General features: G+C 40.7%; 1 protein-coding gene across 1 annotated transcript; it reads left to right on the top strand.

Moving 5' to 3' along the window:
• Positions 1 to 595: 595 nt before the first annotated feature.
• On the top strand, positions 596 to 9626 carry gnao1b (guanine nucleotide binding protein (G protein), alpha activating activity polypeptide O, b). The gene is made up of 8 exons (XM_063882654.1): positions 596 to 985; positions 1139 to 1181; positions 4342 to 4483; positions 5731 to 5891; positions 5999 to 6127; positions 6235 to 6364; positions 7364 to 7517; positions 7944 to 9626. The coding sequence occupies exons 1-8, from the start codon at positions 868 to 870 to the stop codon at positions 8129 to 8131; spliced, it is 1065 nt and encodes a 354-aa protein (XP_063738724.1). The 5' UTR covers positions 596 to 867; the 3' UTR covers positions 8132 to 9626.
• Positions 9627 to 10206: the final 580 nt, after the last annotated feature.

Here is a 10206-nt window from a genome sequence, read left to right as displayed (position 1 = left end):
TTGGGACAAAAAAGAAAAAAACTTAAAGTCATAGCGCACAAAAAAACCATAATATAGGCCTACCATGATTACAATATATGTTTAGTATTTATGTGTTGTGAAAACTGTTATGACTATGGAAGACAAAAAACATTCTTGTTAACGATGGCTCAAGTTAATTTGTCAGACGCTTCTTTCTAACACATGCTTCCTGTTCCCCCCTCCCCTACAGAACCGCCCATTGTATAGCATTATATCCATGGAAAACACGATGAAATTGGCATTTGGACGTTTTAATTTCAACAAAAGCACACTTTGCACTAATGCCAAGAGACAAGAGGGCAGCATTTGCCATTTAAACTCTTTCATTTGAATAATCTGCTACAGGACGTGATTAAAGCCCCGACTGCTCTGACGTAAGCGTTTAGGTGAGTCTCGCGCAGCCTGCACTGATTCCCTTCGTCGTCTTCCTCTCCTCTCGTGCCCCCCCCACCCCCCCTCGCACTGCCTTCGTGGAAAGATAGCTCGCTGTCATCACCATCACCAGCGCCGCCCTATAGAGGGAGAGAGAGAGAGAGAGAGAGAGAGAGAGAGAGAGAGAGAGAAATAGAGAGAGAGAGCCTCCCTTCCCCACCTAACAACAACCCCAGCCCCGCAGGCTCGAGCACAACGACCCCACCCCCCAACCCCCTCTGAGAGTGGAGCCGAAACGCGCAGAGAGGCACATACGGAGAGTCACGGAGAAAAAAGAGAGAAAAGGGACCCGGATCTGTTTCAATCCGGGCCTAATGCTGTAGCGGACAGCGCGGGGAGGAGAGCCGAGAGACAACGCGCTGATTGAGAGAGTGGGTGAGGAGAGACCACGGGACCGCTCACTCGCCTGGAAACATGGGATGTACACTGAGCGCCGAGGAGCGCGCCGCTCTGGACCGGAGCAAGGCCATCGAGAGGAACCTGAAGGAGGACGGGGTGGTGGCCGCCAAGGACGTGAAGCTGCTGCTGCTCGGTAAGAGAAGAGCCTCCTCCCGGGGCCTCCGGTGCTGCTGCGGCGGCCCGGTATGAGGGGTTAGCGGTGGGGCTGTATATGGGGCGGAGAGAGGTGCTCTCCGTGGTACTGATTTCTCTGCCGGCTCTCACTGTGCCCTCCGTTCTTTTACAGGCGGCGGAGAGTCCGGGAAAAGCACCATCGTCAAACAGATGAAGTAAGTGTGTCTTTCTTTGCTCGTTTTAACCCCCCCTCCGAGTAAAAGGCCCGAGATTGCGCCTCCCATATCAGTGCTAAGGCAGGTTGAGCCGCCATGTTTGGAGAGGCCGTACAGCCCCGGTGATTCGAGCACCTCCTGCAGACGGACAGGGAGGCCGGTGCGTCCCCGGTGCTGTCCACTGCCGGGGTGCTGAAATCTAGTTAGCGAGGTTTTTTTTTTTTTTACCTCGCTACAGGGAGTGTGGGACTACTGGGGATATGTGGGTGTTGTTCCTCTGTGTATGTGCGCGTCCATGTGAGCGTGTGCATGTGTGTGCAGTTGTGTGTGTGTGTGTGTGTGTGTGTGTGTGTGTGTGTGTGTGTGTGTGTGTGTGTGTGTGTGTGTGTGTGTGTGTGTGAATTACATTGAGGTCACTACAGCTCCATTAGTGAATACCTCTGCTTTTAATCTTAATGGCTTTAAGTGCCCGATATCGCCGGGAGTACTTTGCCTATAAAGCGGATTTACGCAGAAATATGGCTTCTAAAACCGCATCCCTGTCTAAGCTAAATCACTCTTTGATGTTTTAAATCACTGTTGTTATTTTTTTATAAACCTCTGAGTTAAGTTTCGACATGTTTCTGTGCGGAAAATGACACGGTCATTGTATGTTTTTGTCTTGTGGTACATCTCCCCCAGTGTTTTCTTTCTGCCTCCGTCCTGCTTCGCGCATCCCGGCCTGCAGTGCACTGACTGCGCCCTCCCTCCCTCCTTTCCTCCCCGCATGCCCTGCTTCCTCCTCTTCCCTTCACTTCATTACCCTCCCTGTGGTCCCTGCCTGGTTTTCCATAACTCACTCCTGGGCCCTGAACTCAAGAGACTTCGCCCAAATATTGTTTACGAGTTGGGCTTATTTGCACGATAGCAGGCAGCAGATGGATGTGTTTCTCCACACAGTGGGCCATACAGTGTAGCTGTGATACACATAATCATCGTGTGTGTGTGTGTGTGTGTGTGTGTGTGTGTGTGTGTATGTGTGTGTGTGTGTGTGTGTGTGTGTGCGTGTGTGTGTGCGTGTGCGTGTGTGCGTGTGTGTGTGTAAAAGGGTTAGAGTTTCATATTGTGTGATGAAGGCCTGGCTGTGGTGGTTTTTATGATTGCAGTGAGAGTGAAACTACACCTGATGTAGTTTCACTTCCATTGCAGTGTGTGTGTGTGTGTGTGTGTGTGTGTGTGTGTGTGTGTGTGTGTGTGTGTGTGTGTGTGTGTGTGTGTGTGTGTGTGTGTGTGTGTATAAATGAAGTAGATTTGTATTTATATAAGATTATAAGAGTAATATAATAATTATAATTATACATTTACAACAAGGGAAATATTCAGATTTACATATGAATGGAAGATTAGATGGAAAATAAAACCAAATTGCTTATAAGAGTAAAATGAAGATATAACATAAATTTGATCATTAGAAGATAAAGTGGAATTAACATCAAATTGAAAATAAATAAATTGAATAATAATGAAAAAACACATCAGTACCCATTTTGCAGCATGCACATACATTACTTAACACTGCAGCAGCATCTGAACATGTCCATTAAAGAACAATAAGAAACCCGTTGAGTGATATAGTGCTGCAGAAATGTCATGGTGTCTATTTTTACACATTTTCAGTCACTACGATTGATCAGCCAGGTTTTCATCAGTCGAGCATACTGTAGTCATATAGAGCTAAAACGATTAGTCCATTAAATTAAAATTTAATCTGCAACTATTTGATAACCTCCTAATCGTTTTAGTCGTTTTTATAACACAAAATTCATAGAAATGACTGGTTCTGACATGATTAAATGTAAAGATGTATCATTCTCTCAATGCTTTATTATGTATAGTTGAGTATTTCTGAGTTCTTTACTGTTGTTTAGACAAAATTAAAGATTTGAAGCTGTCATCTTGGCATCTGGAAAATTGCGATGAGTACTTTTAAATCCTGACATTAGTTATTTAAAGACCAAACAACTAATCGATGGATGCAGAGAAAAAAACTTCAGATTAATCAATAATGAATACTATTGCTAGTTGAAGATCTAATATTGTATACATTTAAACTTCTGTCTTTAGACTGTGTTGATCACAGGCGTTTAGCATACAATGATTGCAACCAATATAAAATAAAAACAGGAAACTCTCTCACCTTGACAAAATCGACGATCGATTAGTTTATTGACACAAATGAATGTGCAACTATTCTCATAATCTAAAAAACACTTTAAGCTTTACCGTTAAGCAAAAATCTAATTTGTATTGTCTTACATGATGAATAATTAATGATCTTTGTATTTTGGAGTGGTGTTGGGACAAGATGTTGACTTGAGATGCGCAGTATAAAATGCATTTTGTTTTGCTATTTTCTGATATACAGTTCAATAATCCTTACAAGAATAGACAATAAAAAAGAATTGTTAGTTGCTAAAACACTTTACCTGCTCTTTGCTGTGTGAAACTGCTCCTCTCTCTCTGAAGGTTAGTGTTTTATTTCATTAAATGTTCCTTTTTATTGATGATCGAGGTGGCCGCTTCTGTAAGACATGTTTTCATAACGAGCACTGATGGAGGTAAAAATCTTCCCTAATTTATTTCCTACTTATAAGCATCAAAGGAGGTGAAGAGAAGCTGAATTTCAAATGTGTCAGGAAGAAAATATTGATATATTTTATAGATTCATTGCACAGTAGGTCGGGGTGTGGAAGATTGAATGTGGAGCAGATTATAAGAGGAGTTAAACTTTGTCATGCTGGATGTAACAGTGAGGTTCTGCATGGTGTGATTGATTAGTGCTCTGACTGATTCCACTCCATTGCACATCATAAATTATGAATGGCTTAAATATCACATTACTGTCCAATTACTGATCACACAGACTGGGAACATGATCAATTCCAGCTCATTATACACTGGCACACTAAAGAGTTTAGGTAAAGATGATAGGAAGAAAGCCTGGGACTTAAAGATACATGTGTTATGTGAAGAATCACCTTTGACACGCGCACAAAGAAAAAGCCAGAAATTGTTATTTGTGAAAAATCTATTTATGTCTGTGGGAACATATGGACATGTGTGACTTATTCCCTTTGGTGACCGCTTGTGTCTTTGTGTTAATATCTGTGTGCGCCTGCAGGATTATCCATGAAGATGGCTTTTCTGGGGATGATGTGAAGCAGTATAAGCCTGTGGTCTACAGCAACACCATCCAGAGCTTGGCCGCCATCCTCCGAGCCATGGACTCACTGGGCATCGAGTTTGGAGACAAGGATAGAAAAGTTAGTCTCATATTCACCTCCCAGACCCTTTTTTTACCTACAAACTGGGGAGAAACCAATATTTTATTTGAAGGTAGGGGTTGAATTGTGTTATCGCCAAATAGGGCTGCACAAAATATCATTTATTTATCATCATCCCGAAGTCAACCTATGCAATAAACACATCATTAATCATAATGCATCTCTGGGAAATTGCTCTTTACAGTGGAAGTATTGTGCTTGTATTGGTGCATTTTGAGATAAGTTCAATATTCAATTGTATTAATAAAATTACATTTTTAATAAATGTTAAAGTCAATAAGCAATTTTTGTATTTTAGTATTATACCTAGTCAGCACTTTAGTAACTCTTTTAATATCAAAAGTTATACACTGTATTCAACATCTTTACATATTTCCTCATATTGCTGAGCCCTATTGCTAAAGCAGGTCTTATGTAGTTGTTTTTATTATTCAAATACAAATCCCAACATCTGTTTGGAGGCCAACCATTTTCCCAAACATCTTTGCAATATTAGACCATAATAACCTTCACAAAAACCAATGAATGTCTTTTATGAAGTCCACCTTCATGTCTGTTCTTGGCTATTGAAATATTCTGTACTGCACATCGTGTCTATTGTATGCTTTATCAAAAGTTAGAACATTTCTGACGTATGATCCAAACAACCTCAAATTCTTTAAGGTAATGTAAATATTTTGTATTATAATCATAAATATTTGAATTGATATCGTTTCCCAATGAAGTTACACAATTATTGATAGACCTAGTCCACTGATTAAGGCCCATGCATTAGAAAAATTACATTCTGGGAGATATGTCTACAAGGAGGCGCTAATCTAACTGACTCGCTCTTCTCCGCTAGCATTGTGAGTAAACGGTTGCCATGAATGAACAAACAGGACAAAATGTTGACTTTAGAAGATTAAACAAAGCAAAAATGCTCAAATCAAAAAGCATTTACATTTTAAAATAGAAAAAAGCTAAAAGACCGTTGTGCCAATTAGCCTACTGCTTATCGCCATAGGTGTCGCCAAAGAGAGAAAAAGATTGTAATACAAGATGAAATGACCCATAAACTACTCATCTCCTACTCAATCAATCTGAATCTAGGGGAGTTATTTTTTATGAATTTTGTTAAAGTTAAAAGTGATCCTGATCTCGATGAGACTGTGATTAAATAAAATAAAATCCACTGGTATAATGTTGTTCCTCTTTCCCTGATCGAATGAAATGTGTCCCTACAGGCGGATGCTAAGCTGGTGTGCGATGTAGTCACTCGTATGGAGGACACAGAGCCGTACTCTGCGGAGCTTCTCACTGCGATGAAGCGTGTTTGGACCGACTCTGGCCTGCAGGAGTGCTTCAGCCGCGCCCGGGAATACCAACTCAACGACTCCGCTCAATAGTGAGTGGAGCTGAAGGACAATAAGAACCCATATTTGTACAAAAAAAACAAACACCACCACTCTTCTAATCCACACTGTACCTGATCTTTGTCCCTCTCGCTCTCAGCTACCTGGACAGTCTAGACCGGATCGGGGCTTCAGACTATCAGCCCACAGAGCAGGACATCCTGAGAACCCGAGTGAAGACCACTGGCATCGTCGAAACCCACTTCACCTTCAAAAACCTCCATTTCAGGTAACGTGCATGAAGAATCACGCCCTCTTAGTCTTTGTTGTTCCGCATGATTAGGTTCAGGGATTACAGCTCTGAGGTCTGAATTGACTTCTTGCTCTTGTTTCCAGGCTGTTTGACGTGGGGGGTCAGAGGTCAGAGAGGAAGAAGTGGATCCACTGCTTTGAAGACGTGACTGCCATTATCTTCTGCGTTGCTCTGAGTGGATATGACCAGGTGCTCCATGAAGATGAAACAACTGTAAGTGTGACTCAGTTAATCAGACAAATCCCTCCGGTGCACTGCTCACTGTGGGCCTTTCACTGATATATAAGGGGTCCTGGTTTTAGGATACAGAAAATATTGAAAGATCTTTGATGCATTGACATCCTAACTTTTGTACCTTGTTACCATAAAACAAAAAAAGCTACATTTGATTATTTCCAGCTTCATTTTGTCATTAAAGAATTGTTTACTTATTCAAAACGATGCTGCTTTAAACAACTTGCAAAAAGGGAAGGAACTGAACTGTTAAATGTCTGTTTTATTGTTACAGATTGAAAAAGCCAATGCATTCTCCCAATTAACTTTTTCCCTGATAGGGTTCAAAGAATTGCAAGACTTCAGTGTTCCACTCTGCACCCAAGTCGATATATTTAAAGATCATCGATATATTTAAAGATCATACGTTCATATTCCCAATTAGTCTCAGGGGGCTCTGCAATCTTTACAACTCACTTTTCGAGCTGTCACTATAAACTATCTTTGATTTGAAAGAGGGCCTTGATGTGAATAAAGAAGATGTCCCGGAGAGGGGGAAACCCCGTTCAGAGCAACAGTAGAGGGATCCTACTTCAGGACTGATTTTAGTCAAAACCAAATAATGTCTTTGTTCTTTTTGTTGATATTCAATAAAAAGGGTACATTTGTAACGATCTAATTGTTTTTCATGGAAATGAACTAGGAAGGACAGATTTTGGAGTTTTTCTGCAACTTCTGCATGGTTCTAAAGACAAAAAAAAACTATTTTTAGTTGTAAATAAAAGTATTTTAGTATAAGTTGATGCCTTATTTGATAATAGTTTAATCCGTGCTGTGCTATTCTTGGCCAGGTCTCCCTTGTTAAAAAATGTCTCGTATCAATATAGGCAAAACCTGGCCGAATAAAAGTAAACAGCTGTTGTTTACAACGTGATGTACAGTTGTATCTGTGTTTTTATCCTCCTCCTCACAACAACCACATATTGATTGTTCCCACAGAACCGCATGCATGAGTCGCTCATGCTCTTTGACTCCATCTGTAACAACAAGTTTTTCATCGACACCTCCATCATCCTCTTCCTCAACAAGAAGGATCTGTTTGGTGAAAAGATCAAGAAGTCACCGCTGACGATCTGTTTTCCAGAATACACAGGTGAGCTTCAAGCAGAGCCGCAAAATAAGTATCATTTTCATTTTTAATTATTGGTTTAATATATACAATTTCAGAAAATAGTGAACAATCTCCATCCCAGTTCCTTAAAGTATATGGTGATGTCTTTAAATGACTTGTTTTGACACTCCAAAACTCAAAGGTATTCAGTGCTTCAGATAATTAACAGATATAAGACATAAATCTATTCATTTGAGCGACTGAAAACAGCTACTCTTCTATTTGTGATAGAAACATTACTTAAAGGATGTTATGATTATTAAGACAGTTGCAAACTTCTGTAGATCAATTCACCAATTATTCAAATTGTCCTTGTCGATACATTTTCAAGCAGAGCTTTCTAGCAAATAAATAAGCAAATAGTGTTGAATGTTGTTCCTTCATGCTTTCATCTCTCTCTGTCTGCAGGTGCTAATACTTACGACGATGCTACTGCATATATTCAGGTTCAGTTTGAGAGTAAGAACCGCTCCCCCAATAAGGAGATCTACTGTCACCTGACCTGTGCCACAGACACAGGAAACATCCAGGTAGTGTTTGATGCCGTCACTGACATCATTATTGCAAACAACCTTAGAGGGTGTGGCTTATACTGAGGCCTGGCCAAGCACAGGGGTTGTCATGGGGAGTATGAGGTGTTAATAATGATAATTTTGATGATACTTAAAACACATAAATATGTAATTCTACACGTCCAAATGGACCCAAAGAGCTGCCGTCCGACACCACACCGGATTATCGCCATGATTTGTTCCCTTCCTCTCATTTTGATTTCAATATACAGCCCCCGTTATGTCTTTTTAAAAATTGTGTTTTTGAGCTGAATGTTTCATGTTTTCGTTGATGACCGTGTCAACAACCAGAGAGGTTCAGAAGTGGGCGGCACCAGGGTTGTATTCAGCTAGAGCCTCGATTTTGCAGAACTCAGAGTGTGCAATGTCATTTTTAAACACAGCGTGGACTAATTGTCCCTTTCTTAATGTAATGTTTTGATGTACAAGTCTGAAGGCATTGATATCTGTCCTGAATATAGCCTGTTGTGCTGCGTTTGAAGAGCTGCTGTGTGTTAGAAGGTGGAGACGTTGATGAAGTTGGGGAGGTGCTGTTCTCGTGGCTAAGGGTCATGGTTGGGAAGGAGGCTATTTTAACTTTCAGACGGGACAAAGCTCCCCTCTCCTTACGACCCACACATGACTGAGTCGCCTGCAGGTCTTTTCCACTCTCTGTTTTCTCTTTTGACTCTTAACCATAATGAAAGAGAGGATTCTTCTCTTCAGAGTGGCGGCCCATTTCCATTGGCCTCCTGTAGCGTGAGGAAACTGGCCAATGATATCTTTAAAAAATAAATAAAAAAACATCATATCGGTGCCAACCATCTGGAAGGACAGATTAGGAAAAAAGGAATCACACTATCAAGTAATATTATTTAATAAAGCAGATTATTATCATCGAATGATTTATTTATTTTAGCCTCATGCCCTACATGCCTCCTCTTACCTCCTGAAATCCCGTGCCACATATTTATTTCCTGACATCTGGGGTACACGACACCTGTCTGCGGTTCGGAGGGTAGAAAGCAGCCTTCCAATGACATCTTGTTCTCCGTGTGGTGCTTTACCCCTCGATGTGAATCTGTGTAGAAGTAGAAAACTGCACGAGAACAATATCATTTGAGGAAGCCTCTGTCTGGGGGAGCTCCGAGTTTTTTCTAAAGCTCGTCTCCCCTGATCAGTTAGCGGGGAACCACACCCCCCCCCCCCCCCCCCCCCCCCCCCCCCGTCTGTCACGTTTCTCTTTACACAGAGGAAAAGTACAGCTCTCCATTTTTACCTGTGCACCAAGAAATTTATCTCCCCACCCCCGTATACTCTTTATCTATCACATATCAGTCCCCATATCCTATCTCCATTTTCACCTTAAAAGCACCGTACTGTATATATATTATGATTATACCAGATTTTTTTTTTACTGTGAATGTTTTTGTGCTGCACCCCATCCTATTTGGTAGTTTATTGGTTGCTCTCATGTGGAATGTTTGTGCTGAGCCAATCGAATGTTGTGTTTACATTAAAGCCACACTTTTCCTAACGACTCCTGCTGCTTGTGTACGAGTCTCATTACACTGACGGTGGCAAAGAGGGACAGAGGTGGAAGAAGAACTCTGAAAGTAGCATTATTATTACAGTGTAAAAGCAGATGTCATGCATTCAAAATGTTACTTAGGTAAAACTACAGAATAGGTAGGTAAAAGTAAACATTCTTCACAAAGGCCCATTTCATAATTGTATGTATGGGTGATAATGAATATGCTCACATCACCTTTAGTAATAACTTTTTGTAAAAATCATCTTTTACTTTGTTTTTAATGCATTGTATTTGTTTTTTCGGCACATTAATTGAACTTTTATGTGTGAGGTGCTTTGGGGAAGGTAAACTGAAAGAAATAGAAATTAAATATAATAATACTCAGGCACATTTATTGCACTAAATCTTAAATTATAGCAATACCATAAAGGAGTCAACGGTCTTTAGCTGCACATGGAAGTAAACAGATCCTTCATGTGGCCCTCAAAATGAACAGATTTAAAACACGGGTTGTGAAAATTATAAAAGGTTGACAATCCAAAATATGTTCTTCTGTATTGTCATTATTATGAACTAAGAATATCCA

Source organism: Eleginops maclovinus, chromosome 4, assembly GCF_036324505.1.
Source record: "Eleginops maclovinus isolate JMC-PN-2008 ecotype Puerto Natales chromosome 4, JC_Emac_rtc_rv5, whole genome shotgun sequence".
Lineage (NCBI taxonomy): Eukaryota > Metazoa > Chordata > Actinopteri > Perciformes > Eleginopidae > Eleginops > Eleginops maclovinus.
Note: the sequence above shows the minus strand (reverse complement) of the source record. Positions and strands in the feature narration are given on the sequence as shown.

What these genes read in the sequence shown, in the direction of transcription:
- gnao1b (XM_063882654.1), top strand. Translation starts at nt 868, where the DNA reads ATGGGATGTACACTGAGCGCCGAGGAGCGCGCCGCTCTGGACCGGAGC. An exon ending in CGTGAAGCTGCTGCTGCTCG is followed by an intron (nt 986 to 1,138) that starts GTAAGAGAAGAG and finishes GTTCTTTTACAG; the next exon opens with GCGGCGGAGAGTCCGGGAAA. An exon ending in CTCAACGACTCCGCTCAATA is followed by an intron (nt 5,892 to 5,998) that starts GTGAGTGGAGCT and finishes TCTCGCTCTCAG; the next exon opens with CTACCTGGACAGTCTAGACC.